Below are 15,513 nucleotides of genomic sequence, written 5' to 3'. Positions count from 1 at the left end.
ACCCATACTACTGGCTTTATCCATCACCTTTCCAAAACCTACCCGACCTACCAGTAACACTACACCTGATATCGTTATTACTTCATCCAGCTTACTCACCCAGATACAAGTGGCTGTCCTTGATCCCATGGGCAGCGACCACGTGCCCGTAACACTTACCATAACTCCACACGGCCAGCATCATCTAGTTCCTTCCGCCATACCTCCCAGACTCATACCTCGTTACGACAGGGCGGATTGGCCGAACTATCGATCTTATCTCACCACTCACTTAGAAAACATCCCTGCTCCCACCACTGAACAAGATCTATACGACACTCTTCACACGATCACCCAAAGCATTCATCAAGCCTCCTCTAAATATATACCGCATACGTCTCTTCATCCATACAAACCGACATTACCGCCTCAATATTTGCCTCTGATTCGTCGCTCGCGACAATTCTATAGGGACTACAAACGTACCGGTAATCTGGAATCGCTTCGATTATCTCGTCAATACCAACGAACTGTTCATAATTACATTGTCGCATACAAGAAACGAACCTGGATCAAAAACCTGTAATAATTTAGCAGAAAACACGCATCCCACAAAATTCTGGAAGAGATTTAACCGACTAACTGGTAAATCTTCTAGCACTACTTATCCGTACTTGAGAATAACACTCCTATCCATACTGATACCGAGAAAGCCGATGCATTTGCACATTATCTTCAGGGATGTTTTCACCCACTCCCACCTGCCGCACCAAATCGTCTCCATCCTGCTGATCATCTTAATCTTCACGCCCCTGCCTTGCAACCTAATCTCAATCACACTCTCCCACGCAATTCACCTCTTACCGTTCCCATCACAGTTGTTGAAATTCAGAATACCATTGCTCGTAAACGCAATACAGCTCCCGGAATCGATACTATCACCTATCGCCATATTAAAGAGGGTCCTTATGTTCTTCTTTATTTACTCTCCCTCATTTTCACTTTTGTTCTCCGCACAGGATTTATTCCTGCCGACTGGAAGACTTCTAAAACCTTAATGTTTCTTAAACCCGGTAAGACTGCATCATCTGTTTCATCCTATCGCCCTATACAACTTACTCTAGTGTTCAGCAAAATCCTTGAACGGATACTAGTCTCCCGCCTTCATATTCATCTCACTACTCATGACTCCATCCCCATTCATCAAGCAGGCTTTAGACCATCCTTTAGTATTAATGATCAACTTCTTCGTCTCACTACACATATCACTAATCATTACAATCTCTCGACACCTTCTTGTCTTGTGCTCTTTGATTTAGAAAAAGCATTCGACAGAGTTTGGCACCTAGGCCTCCTACATAAACTTTCTTTCTTTCGCCTTCCCTATTGCTATATTCGCTTCATCTTTCACTTCCTGTTTTGCCGCTTGACATATGTCTCCATTAACAATCATCTCTCGCATCCTGTCTTCATCAATTCCGGTGTCCCACAAGGTTCCGCCCTTTCACCTTTACTCTATCTCTTATACGTGGCGGACTTCCCTCGCCTTCCCTCAAATGTTAGTCTCTTCCAATACGCTGATGACACAGCATTCCTAGCCACTGGTACCACCATTTCTCAGATCAATCATACTCTTCAACAGGCCATAAATTCTTTCTACTCCTGGTGTGAACACTGGCGTCTCAAAATCAATGCAGCTAAAACTCAGGCAATTGTTTTTCTTCCTCCACGTACTCGCACCCGTATCCATCGCAACCCCACCAGGCTCCACATCCAAGTCGATAATTCACCTATATCTGCAAGTAAAACAGTTACATATCTCGGCCTAACCTTCGATTCACACCTGACATGGAATGCTCATCTTAAGCGCATTACAACCAAAGCTACAAACCGCCTTAACCTCCTCCGCCGCCTCATAGGTACCACTTGGGGTCTCCAAGCAACAACCGTCTTAAACACATATAAAGTCTTCATGCGTCCCGTCTTGACGTATGGGTATACAGCTTGGGTAGATGCACCAATTTCCTTTTACAAACGCTTACTCATTTTAGAACGCCATGCCCTACGTCTTGCTTACCGTATAAGGCTTCCCAGTCCTACACGTGACCTATATGCTCGAACTCCCTTCGCCAACCTTCTATACCACCTTGAAGACTTGCGACTTCGCTATATAACGAAGCGATTCCAGACACACCATCCTATGCTATTCGACACCATGCATCGTGATGCTACTTTCCGCAAGACCTCTGCTCTCTTACGCCATACACCGTTATCTATATTATTCACTCTTTACCATTACACTCTCCCGCCCAACAGTCCATTTCTACCTCTCATCGAAGATTACATCACAGACTTGCACTCACCTTACATTCTTCCATCATATGTCGCACAGTGATCCTTCCGTACTAACAGGGCTCCCCATGTCTCCATTATATCCAGAGCAGCCCCTGGATAAGAAGATAACCTGCATTCGTCCGATTAACATTTCCCACGTGTTGTGTCGTCAATAGCACCTCACTCTCATCTCATCACATGATCGTCATTTTCTATCATATCGCTCATACATATATTAATTTCTATTGTATATATTATTTTGTTTTGTATATATTATTTTGTTTTGTATCTATTATATAGTATATATTAATTTGTATTGTATCCTGACTCACTTTCCGCTCCTAATGATTATGGCCAAAAGGCCATAATGACCATTATTGATTTGGATTTATGGAAATAAATATAAATAAATAAATAAGACCCTCTGTTAACCAACTACCTGTACTGTAACGTCCCCAAGTACCTTCACTCCCTCATCCCGAATAAAGGGCGTAACCCCTTGGGCGGGCGCTAGCCTCGGCTAGCAAAAAAAAAAGTAAGCCTATTTTTTTTATCCACCACTTATCTTTTATTTATTTATTTTTTTTATCCACCACTTATCTTTTATTTATTTTTTTTTATCCACCACTTATCTTTTATTTTTTTTTATCCACCACTTATCTTTTATTTTTGTATAAGCGATAGACCTTTTATGTCTAAGCTTAAGAAATTACAAAATATGAAGTTCTTTATGTTGTTATGTGTGAACGACATTGCGTCTCTAGAACACTGGACGCGTCCGCCCACATTTTGTAGTAGGGAAATGGAATATATATAAGATAATAGGAAGAACAATTGAATGTTATATATGCTGTTAATGAAACATCTGAATGCTAGGATAAGATGGAACTAAAAGAAAAAAGGTAAAAAAAAGAACACTATAAAGGCGAAGAAGTTGTTAATGACCTTTGTGTTTGAAAACTAAGTAACGGACTAGTATGATAAATGACTATGATGAACGCGAACGTAAGAAGAAAAAAACCTGAAAAAAAGGGGACCCGGACAAATCTGCCAATTACCAAATGCGCCAAACGCGAAAATGACCAAATGTGCCAATCGTGAAAATGGACAAATCTGCCAATTACCAAATGCGCCAAACGCGAAAATGACCAAATGTGCCAATCGTGAAAATGGACAAATCAGCCAATGGACAAATCTGCCAATTACCAAATCTGCCAATTGACAAATCTGCCAATTACCAAATCTGCCAATTACCAAATCTGCCAATTACCAAATGCGCCAATGCGAAAATGACCAAATGCGCCAATCGCGAGAATGGACAAATCTGCCAATTGACAAATCTGCCAATTGACAAATCCGCCAACTACCAAACCTGCCAATTACCAAATCTGCCAATTACCAAATCTGCCAAACGCGAAAATGACCAAATGCGCCCATCGTGGGAATGGACAAATGAGCCAATTACCAAATCTGCCAATGGACAAATCTGCCAATTGACAAATCCGCCAATTACCAAACCTGCCAATTACCAAATCTGCCAATTACCAAATGCGCCAATCGTGAAAATGGAAAATCTTCCAATTGACAATTCTGCCAAACGGAAAACACCCAACTCTGTTTGTATTATCATCAAATAACTGGATAATCTAGTAAAAACATAAAGAAAGAAAGTATTTATGAATAACAAGCAAGAAACTAAAAGTAATTAAGAGAAAGTAATCAAATCATCGCCCAAATATTTGAGGATTTGAACGAGGTAACCATTTACAATAGCATTAACATTTACTTATTGGGGGAGACCGGGGCTGGTTGACGAACTGCATATAACTCCTTCATTAATTAACATAATGAGCTGTTGCTATTGTCATAAAAGAGCGACCTATGGATGCAGCTGCCATCTTTATATGGAATTTGTAACTTGCGGATTATGGTGTCTATTAGATAAAGAGTGTTTTTGCCAGTCTGAAGTATTTTTTTCAGTTCTCTGTTACAACATCACAGAATCGTCACTACTTGGGGTACAGAGGTAAGTAATATAGCATTAGTTACATCTGAACTTTGTTTTTATGGATATTCAAACAATAAAACGGAAAATGCCAAACAATTGCTGAGTAATTACGACTTTGTTGCACAAAATGGGCTTGGGGTTAGTTGGCGTATAGCATTTGGGGTTGGTTGGCAAGTGCGCCAAACAACCTCATGTGAAATTTTATTTCATTTTATTTTTATTGTTACATTGTTTGTTTTATTGTTATATAGTTTACAGTTCTACCAATCTTTTACTTCAATGTTATAGAATAGCATGCAGGTATTGGATTGCTGTCAAAATTTAGAAATCGAGATAAGACTGTATGCCGGACTGTAAAGTCGGCCACTGTAAAGTCGGCCACAGATATATGCGTGTAAATCTCTATCATATATATTTATGAAGTGGTAAGCGTATTTTTTTTTATCCACCACTTATCTTTTATTTTTTTTATCCACCACTTATCTTTTATTTTTTTTATCCACCGCTTATCTTTTATTTTTTTTTATCCACCACTTATCTCTTATTTTTGTATAAGCGATAGACCTTTTATGTCTAAGCTTAAGAAATTACAAAATATGAAGTTCTTTATGTTGTTATGTGTGAACGACATTGCGTCTCTAGAACACTGGACGCGTCCGCCCACATTTTGTAGTAGGGAAATGGAATATATATAAGATAATAGGAAGAACAATTGAATGTTATATATGCTGTTAATGAAACATCTGAATGCTAGGATAAGATGGAACTAAAAGAAAAAAGGTAAAAAAAAGAACACTATAAAGGCGAAGAAGTTGTTAATGACCTTTGTGTTTGAAAACTAAGTAACGGACTAGTATGATAAATGACTATGATGAACGCGAACGTAAGAAGAAAAAAACCTGAAAAAAAGGGGACCCGGACAAATCTGCCAATTACCAAATGCGCCAAACGCGAAAATGACCAAATGTGCCAATCGTGAAAATGGACAAATCAGCGAATGGACAAATCTGCCAATTACCAAATCTGCCAATTACCAAATGCGCCAAACGCGAAAATGACCAAATGTGCCGATCGTGAAAATGGACAAATCAGCCAATGGACAAATCTGCCAATTACCAAATCTGCCAATTGACAAATCTGCCAATTACCAAATCTGCCAATTACCAAATCTGCCAATTACCAAATCTGCCAATTACCAAATGCGCCAATGCGAAAATGACCAAATGCGCCAATCGCGAGAATGGACAAATCTGCCAATTGACAAATCTGCCAATTGACAAATCCGCCAACTACCAAACCTGCCAATTACCAAATCTGCCAATTACCAAATCTGCCAAACGCGAAAATGACCAAATGCGCCCATTGTGGGAATGGACAAATGAGCCAATTACCAAATCTGCCAATGGACAAATCTGCCAATTGACAAATCCGCCAATTACCAAACCTGCCAATTACCAAATCTGCCAATTACCAAATGCGCCAATCGTGAAAATGGAAAATCTTCCAATTGACAATTCTGCCAAACGGAAAACACCCAACTCTGTTTGTATTATCATCAAATAACTGGATAATCTAGTAAAAACATAAAGAAAGAAAGTATTTATGAATAACAAGCAAGAAACTAAAAGTAATTAAGAGAAAGTAATCAAATCATCGCCCAAATATTTGAGGATTTGAACGAGGTAACCATTTACAATAGCATTAACATTTACTTATTGGGGGAGACCGGGGCTGGTTGACGAACTGCATATAACTCCTTCATTAATTAACATAATGAGCTGTTGCTATTGTCATAAAAGAGCGACCTATGGATGCAGCTGCCATCTTTATATGGAATTTGTAACTTGCGGATTATGGTGTCTATTAGATAAAGAGTGTTTTTGCCAGTCTGAAGTATTTTTTTCAGTTCTCTGTTACAACATCACAGAATCGTCACTGCTTGGGGTACAGAGGTAAGTAATATAGCATTAGTTACATCTGAACTTTGTTTTTATGGATATTCAAACAATAAAACGGAAAATGCCAAACAATTGCTGAGTAATTACGACTTTGTTGCACAAAATGGGCTTGGGGTTAGTTGGCGTATAGCATTTGGGGTTGGTTGGCAAGTGCGCCAAACAACCTCATGTGAAATTTTATTTCATTTTATTTTTATTGTTACATTGTTTGTTTTATTGTTATATAGTTTACAGTTCTACCAATCTTTTACTTCAATGTTATAGAATAGCATGCAGGTATTGGATTGCTGTCAAAATTTAGAAATCGAGATAAGACTGTATGCCGGACTCTGAATTTTCTGAATAGGCCTAATTCTCAGGATCAAGAATATTTTGCATGTGCTCTTTTGTTACAAAAATAGAGGCCTAGCTATTGCTTTTTCTTTCTTTGTGGAAAGTAGGAAATAAATTGCATTTATTGATAATTCAGCTAAAACATATCTTAGTTTCTCTTAGCTACTTTGTGAACAGTGGGAAATAAACTACCCTTCTTGATAGTTCAGTTATTTTAATTTCATTTTGAAATAATATGAAGAATTAACCTACACCAAATCATATTAAAACTGATGTAGTTTGATAATCTTGTAGCTTTCAATGTCATGACAACCAAGCTAGAATGAAAGAAAGAAGTTTTCATATTTCATAATGCTGATTCTTTTAAATGTTGTGAATAAAAGTAATTTCAAACTTCAAATAGCCTACTTCATTGCAATATATATAATAGAATTCAGAAAAATAACGTATATTTCTAATAAATCCAATTTTTTGTGTGCTTTGCTATATTTAAAAAGAATGCCCCACGCTATCAGCCAACCAGACCCTCAGTAGGGGTCGGTTGGCATACTCCGTTTTAAAAGAAAGAAAAATTATTTCTCAAAAACTGTAAGCAACAAAACAAACACAAAAATGGAATTTATTAGAGGAAACATTGGCCGTACACATCCATTACATTGCAATACAGTGCACAATCTGCTCATAAAAAAATAAAGAATGAAAAGTTCGCCAACCAGCCCCGGTCTCCCCTATATGTTTAAAAAGTTGGTTATTTTGTGAAGACCGGAGAGATATATGATGTAAAAGTTCAATAAATCGTACATGCTCTAAGGCAATGAGAGATAATTTGCTTGTAATTATGTGTTAATTTTGATGAATTTATAACTGTTAAAAACGAATGTTTTTGTTATTTGCTGAAGTGATTGGCCACTTTCTGCACTGAGGTTATATTTTGGGGCGCCCGACCTCTTGGATATTACTAGTGATGGGCAGTGGGAATATTCCCAGTGGGAAGGGATTTTAAAAAAATGGGAATATTCCCGGGTTTTTTCCCTGGCCTATAAATTCCGGGAAGGAATTTATATCCATTTCTTTACTTTATCTTCCAAATTATTAGAACCGTATGACTAATAAATGACTTGAATAAAACGGAAATCTGTCTATAACGGAAACTCCTCACAGTCCCTATCGCTGTTATTCCTTCGAGTAAAATTCGGACCCACCGCCTTCTGTTTTATACAAGTTTCACTATATATATTAGCTAAAATGCTAGTTCTTCGCACAGTATGCCGAAGTTTGTGAAAAAATATTTGAATCCCCCAACTCCCCATATAATGCTCATTTCAAAGATTGATTACCCGGTTTACTTCGACTGAATCTATTCTTTGTTCATGTCATACTCACCGTGACTTTTTATTTTTAACTCCCCCCTCACTTCCCATACCAGTGGAGGCAATATTTTACGGTAATGGCATTGGGAGTCACCATTCATCTCCGTGACCCCGAACACTAACATAGGAATTCGACACTAATACCAGTCATTTTCGATTATTTGTATATGTGATCCCCCTGTGACACTCTTAGGGATGATAGATGTATCTCACCCCTACAACATTTTTTCCTGGTTATAAGTAATATGTGTACAAAGTTTCGTTAAAATTGCTCCGGGCGTTCCAGAGTTATGCTACACAATATATAGATACATACAGACACACCTACATACATTATTTTTAACATATCATCCTCTTGTGACCCTCCTAAGGATGAAAGGGGTATCTTTCGCACATAGTGTTTGTTTCCTCACTGTAAGTAATACTTGTACCAAGTTTGGTTGAAATTAACTCAAGGAGTTCCAGAATTATGCTAGAACATATACACACATACACATAGGGTCTACATACGTTCATACATACGTATTTTTATATACAGTACATCCATGTTTATCCAGACTATCTGGGACCAAAGGCAATCTGGAAAATCGAAAATCCGAATAATCCTGCTAATATGAATAATAAAGAAAACAAATCCTGAGTCAATTCACTTCAACGTCTTGTGAGTAAAGCTTTCTAAAACTCGATAAGAATCATTTTATGTACAGTATTACCATAATTTACTGTGAAATCTATACACGAACTGTACATTTAATCAAAACAAAAAGAAAATGTTTGTCGTACTTATGGTTACGTTCTTGCTATCATAGTTAAAAATTATTATCTATGTGAACATTAAATTTTAAAAAGTTTCTACAAATCCGGTTTGGATTATCCGGAGATCCGGGTGAACGAGGGCCGGATAAACAAGGTTGTACTGTACGTAGATTAAAAACTTCAAACTTTTTAAGGCATTATCTATACATATATAAAGGATGTATGTATGTATGTATGTGTGTATCTATGTATGTTCGAGCATAACTCTCGAATGCCTAAAGCAATTTCAACCAAACTTGGTACAAGTATTACTTACAGTGAGGAAACAAACACTATGGGCGAAAGATACCCCTTTCATCCCTAGGAGGGTCGCAGGAGGATGATATGTAAAAAAAATAAAGTATGTAGGTGTGTCTGTATGTATTTATATATTGTCTAGCATAACTCTGGAACGCCCGGAGCAATTTTAACGAAATTTGGTACACATATTACTTATAACCAACACAAAATGTTGTAGGGGTGAGATATACCTACCATCCCCAAGAGGGTCACAGGGAGATGACATATACAAATAATCGAAAATGACAGGTATTAGTGTCCATTTCTCAGTTTTCGGGGTCACGGCGATAAATGGTGACAATTCAGATAGCGTTTCAGTCTCAGTGGAGGTCAGATACCCCTACCATCTCTAGGGGCGTCACAAGGGAAATGACGTACAAATAATGGAAAATGAGCGATATTTGTTTGGAATACATGGTTTTCGGGGTTGTGGAGATGAATGGTGCCAAACCCGATGGCGTTTCTGTCCAAATGTGGCTAATAAACCCCTATCAACCCTTCGGGGTCACATGGGGGATGACATATATAGTCGGGATGAACCGTGTAATCAATTATTGAAATGTATATTGTTAGGGTAGTTGGGAGTTCAAATATTTTTATAAACCTGATCTCCCCGTTCGAAGGACGGGCATTTAAGCTAGTTTAACCAATAAAATACAAACCAGGGACATACATAGGCGACAGGTTCTGGTGGTCCGGACTAAGCTCCCCCTCCCATAAGCTGCTTTTCTGTGAAATTAGTCTAATTTTAGGAGCGATTTTACAAATTTTAAAATTCTTTATTCTCAAATTGAAATTGGACCCCCCTCTAGAAACAAATTGCTGTGTACGCGCCTGATAAAAACAGTAGAGGGAAAGTGGGTTGGATTGATTGTAACTACCGTTTTAAGAGTGATTCGTACAATTAAATAGGGATATTCATTGGTTAACCTCAATTTAGGTGACAATCATTTTCTCCTCTGCATCGATCGGCATCAGAGTGATAAATTTCGGAATAAATTCCAGCAAAAACTTCTACGGGTGCTGAACGCCTATCAAAAATCCTCTATAAATGTTTGATCCTAGAAGCACCCATCTAATTAGTTAATTATTAGTGTTTATCGTTTCTTTCCAGCACCGAGGCTATATATAACTTGGAGCTACAGTTTAAGATGGGATCCGAACCACCACAATGCACTTAAACTTAAAATCTCTCCCACTGGGAATCGAACTCAGGACTCCCTGTGTGGCAGATATATCCTAGGCACTAGACCTGTCTCAAATCCAGTCTCATGTGTAATTATAATATGCGCTTATTCTAGACACTTTTGTCTGATTATCAAATGAAAACCATCGGTTAAGTTGAAAATTACGTATGTGTATACAGTTACTGTAAGCAGTAATGAAAGTGATGTTTAATTTTGTATAGGTGAAAATTCTTTGTATCTCCTTAACATGCACAATGATATGTTCAAAAAATATTTCTAACGTGAAATAAACCACCTGTAGACCTTGCAAACATATTTTATATTTAACTCAATAGTCGTAACAAGGTACAACACTTTTTAGTAAAAACACTGTATAAGATGTGAAGTTTCAATACTATAACAGTATCTTCATCAGACTTAAACAAAGTTATCTAGTGTTTTTTTGGGGGGGGGAGAAGATCCTGCTATGATCCAAGCTTCCAGCAAGTGCGCCTTGTGGACAAACATCGTGTAGTTTTCTCTAGTTATTTCCGGCTCCTCTCACTTTCTTCATTTCACTATTATGGTCTTTTTTCTTAAATTTGTTACATAATCACTGGAAAAAATCAAAATGTTGTTTCTACTCTTTCTACATCCCGTGGTTAGGCCAGTGTTGTGGTTGCAATGAGGTACCTAAAAGAACACCAAAAGCGATTCTACTAATGTAATGTCGTATAATGCATTGCCCTTCTTCCTAAGATGCCTCTATTGGCATGCAATAGGTTGCAATAACTTTATCAAGAACGTGGTATGTATAAGCTTTAATGTATGACATTTTAACGAACATGTGTAAGACACTATAATATTTATACATGCCATTAAATTGTGTAATTGTGACTCTATATTATGTTTGCAATTGTAAAAAAAAAGTACATTTTATATCTAAAACAAGGTGACTGAATGAGAAACGGAAGAAGAATACATGTTGATTTCGAAGTTACGACTACTTACTTTATAAATTTATAGTTTATATCTATTCTCAGGTTATCGAAATGACTAATGAAAAATATATAACTACAGTAGTTATGCAAATCAAAGAAATATGAGTCGAAATGTTAAGTTTTGTGTAAATAAGTTTATAGTTATAAATAAATTTATAAGTACAGAAAAAGGAACATGTCATACGAATCGTTATTTTAGAGTACCTAACCTATTCATTGAAAACCATAAAGTGAAAATTGTAAGAGAATAACACTTACCCGAATAATAAGAGAATATATATACTTTATATATACTGTATTATAAGTAGGCAATTTGTGATACTTTTATTGAAGTTATAGCATTTGTTTCAAAGGACGAAACTGAACATGCCCATGAATATATTATAATGAAAGAAATACAAGAGAATATGAAGATAAATATGTGAGTAGGCCTAATGTTCGTCGGCCTCGTGGTAGAGGGGCGTTAGTTGTATTTTTAATTTTTTACAGGAGAGAGGAAAAATATTTTGCTTGATTTGAATCTCTCGGTACTCTCTCAGATTAGAAGCAAACTCAAATCTTTTTTGTTATTTTGATATTTGAGGTCAAAGTTTATTTATTATACCTTTTATCATGTGCATTTTCATACATAACATTTTTATTGAATTTCTGCATGTTAGTGTCGTACATACGCCCTTATGTCATAAACAATTTATTTCCAACAAAGTACTTAAATTAATTTCTACCTACCGCTGTTGTTTACTTAGCAATAATAAAACAGTATACACAATGAATTAAAAACACAATTATAACAGTAGTCCTTTCCGTCAGTACTTTTTTCCTATCAGAGGAATAGTAATTTTTCCAGATTGGACTTCACCACGTTCTGTTTACACAACCAAGATAACGAAAGAGAATATTCAATACTTTTTTTTTCATACATAGAGATGCAATAGTGAGATTCAATAGTGCTGATTAATTTTTACCCATAACAAGATTAATTCAAATCTTCATTAGCTATTTCAGATTACGCACAAGTACTTTTACTGAGTGCCCGAGTAGGAAATCTCTAAGTAGTCCTTAGCGTAATCGAATGTAACAGGATTTATGAAAAAGCTGTGATACTCTTACAGGATTACTTTAGTGTTACAGAGTTTCATTAAATCATTCTTCATTTCCTTGGAAATTGGTAGCAGTCCTGAGTACAGATGAAAAGGATTGTATTTCTTTCTAGGTGTTCGGAAGGATCTTGAATGTGAGGATTCTCTGAAAGGCTCTGTCATCCTTTCCTTGAAAAGAATCTTATTTTCGTATTTTGTGAATCTCAGCCATCTTAACTTTTGCCATGGAAAAGTAACACGATTCTGATCTTCGAATGTACCTAACTTATAATAGCTTTTTGCTGCATCAAAATTATAGAAATCTTCTGTTGTCATCGAATGTTCCGTGAATGGCTACAGCTTTCGTCTTGCCAATCGGTAGGTGTATAATTATCTATGTTCTTTGCGCGTTCTATGACTCTATGCATGGAATCAGCTTCCATCTGAGTGTGTTCTGGTTCAAGAAACTTGTGGTCAATACAGGTTACACTTGTATTATGGCTGCATACATACACATTGCTGCATTTTCCTTGTTCAAATTCTGTCCACTACAACAGTCTGAATACATCGTCACTTGTTTACTCCAGGAGGTAAATTTCGCAAGTAGAGTAGAATGCAGGAGGCAATTTCATCAGGGCCTCTCTTACCCCTTGTTTCATCCCATATGTAACAAACCCCTGCGCGCGTGGCTAGATTGTAGATGGTGGGGTTGAAAACATTAAGTTTACGAACATAATACATAACACCCGTTTTACGTGAAGGCGTTGTCAAGACTTGTTTGAGATCAAAACAGATAGCTATATGAGTATCGTCCTTTGTTGTTTTTTTTTTGTCTTTTTGCTCTTCTTACCTTGCTTCTTTTCTTTTCAAATGTTATTCATAAACCAATTTCTCTCTTTCTTTTTCCTCAGAAGACAAATTTTTAAAACTGACAAGTTTTATATTGATCTTTCTTCGGCTTGTGTATCTTGATATTCATTTCTTTCAGAATTTTCCAGTATGAAGTAAGCCCCATCTCATTTCCAGGTGGGACTTTCTTCTCCTTGCAGTATTCCTTATAAAGGTTGTAAAGCTTCACATAAGACAGTCCTGCCTCAACATAATAATAGCAGGTTGAAGATCGACAATAATGAGAGTCAACTCGGGACATCGATAGCACATGCTCTTTTACAATATTTTCGACTGCTGATGTTAAACTGTGTTTCGGTTTGTGTTTCCCTTGAAGCTCGTGACCTGTACTTCTCGAAGAAAGCCCTTTCTGCAAAACGAAACGACACACTTTATCACTAACGTCAAGAGTACAAAGAAAAAACTGCTTGCAAACTTGTATCATTTTCCCATCGATAGTTAAATAATAGTCAACTGTGTATTGCCTTCTGGAAGTGGTGTTATATTTTCCGCGTAACCTTAACCTTCGCTTCATGTGACGCAGAAGATAATCTCTCTGTCTATGTATGTCTCCTAGTTTCCAGTATAAACGATGCACAAATTCCCAGGTTTTTTCTTTGATAATTTGTTACCAACTGTACACGCATCTACATGAAAAATTGGGTACTCTGCGCGAATCACGAATTTAGCCAGCACTGGTAACATATTTCTTACACAAATTACGATTAAGTTTGGCTTTCTTCTTCTTCCAATTCATGGGATTCGTATGTCCCTTGCTTTGGATGCATGTGATGATTTTGTGGCCACATTTATTTCTATTAGCATTTCATCATTTGAAGTACTTTCACCTTTGTCCACCTCAAAATCCAAGTCGGCATCGCTATCGTATGATAGTCTACTATCAGTAACGGAGTGTCCAGAGTCGTCTGTCTCCAAAAGGCTGGATATTTCCTAATCCGATAGCGAAACATCGTCCATCCTGATCACTCTCTTCATCTCAACTACACGATCCATACACACTGTAAAACTGAAGAAACGCCAATAATGCCATAAACTGCAACATTATTTAGTTTACTTATTCACCGTCTACAATAAAGCATTGGAGAAAAAATATATAACGTAATGTGGCATATTTTGAAGTCGCAATTGCTTTAATACGGATCTGAATTCAACTTACGCCCATCCATTGTATGTACGCTCAGATATACGTTTCCTGCAATGTGAATATTATATTTCTGACATAAATTCGTAAGTGAACATATACCTTCCTGTCATGAACAACTTTGTGAAACATGTCTTCCAAACTTTGAACTGAAAATCCGTTTTTATTGGGAATTAACTCACATCAATTTGCCAGGTGCAAGAATGTAACTTAAGTGATTCAATGAGCGAAAAAAATGCATTTTTAAAAAATGTCACGGTAGGGACGATTATTTAATCTTAAAAAGAATGTAAATGTATGTCGAGGAAATATTATCTTGTAAAGGACAAACTGCGTTTCTTTACTAATATGACCAAAACGGTGTAACCGTAGCAAATATTGTTGGACGAGTCTTTTGGGAGCCAGTTTATTTCTTTTCTTTATTTTGTTTATTCAATTATGAGTATTTCAAGTTTGAAGTTACCGACGAAGTGCCTGTGGTGTACTATCATGTAAGTAGCCCACTATGAGAGGGATACACTTTACACAAAAGCTCTTTCAATTTTCAAAGGGCCTGTGACACTTCCATAATGTATCTGGGTCACAACAACCGATTTTGATGAATCTTGGTAGACACTTCCATAATGTATCTGGGTCACAACAACCAATTTTGATGAATCTTGGTAGACTAATAGAACACTTTGCAAAGCTACTGTAACTAGCAGGAATTTGTCGAAAAAACTGTAGTTTCTGAGATACAGTCGATTCATTAAAGACAAAATTTGTCGTGATATCTCGAGAACGAATCCACGGAAAACAAGCAAACTTTGCAAGCCATAGTAGATACATGATAGCTTTAAAAGAAATTAAAACGAATTGTTTGCACCTGCGCAAAACTGCGCATAATGCGAAAATAATTGCGCGCATTCGCATATCTGGAAAACGTGAAGACTGCGATATATTTTTCTCTTGCTTAGTTTGGACTACATGACAAGTATAACATAATGCAAGAAAAAAACTAGACTCAAAGGTGAGCGTTTTCAAGCAATTCAGGTGAGATGTTAGGGTGGTCTGGCCCCGGACACCCGTCTCTACTTACGCACTTTATCTGGCTTCTCAGTCATACATTTCCATTACACCTATGTAGAAGTCATATAGTTA

The 15,513-nt window shown here is 36.9% G+C and overlaps 1 protein-coding gene across 1 annotated transcript in view; it reads left to right on the top strand.

Moving 5' to 3' along the window:
• Positions 1 to 12,591, top strand: part of LOC145670172 (uncharacterized) — a 16,249-nt gene extending 3,658 nt beyond the window's left edge. Inside the window, exon 2 of the mRNA XM_081738548.1 lies at positions 12,458 to 12,591. Within this exon, the coding sequence (XP_081594674.1) occupies positions 12,458 to 12,591 (134 nt within the window). The remainder of the gene's footprint in view (positions 1 to 12,457) is intronic.
• Positions 12,592 to 15,513: the final 2,922 nt, after the last annotated feature.

This window comes from Thermobia domestica, chromosome 14, assembly GCF_964235325.1.
Source record: "Thermobia domestica chromosome 14, izTheDome1.hap1.1, whole genome shotgun sequence".
NCBI lineage: Eukaryota > Metazoa > Arthropoda > Insecta > Zygentoma > Lepismatidae > Thermobia > Thermobia domestica.
Note: the sequence above shows the minus strand (reverse complement) of the source record. Positions and strands in the feature narration are given on the sequence as shown.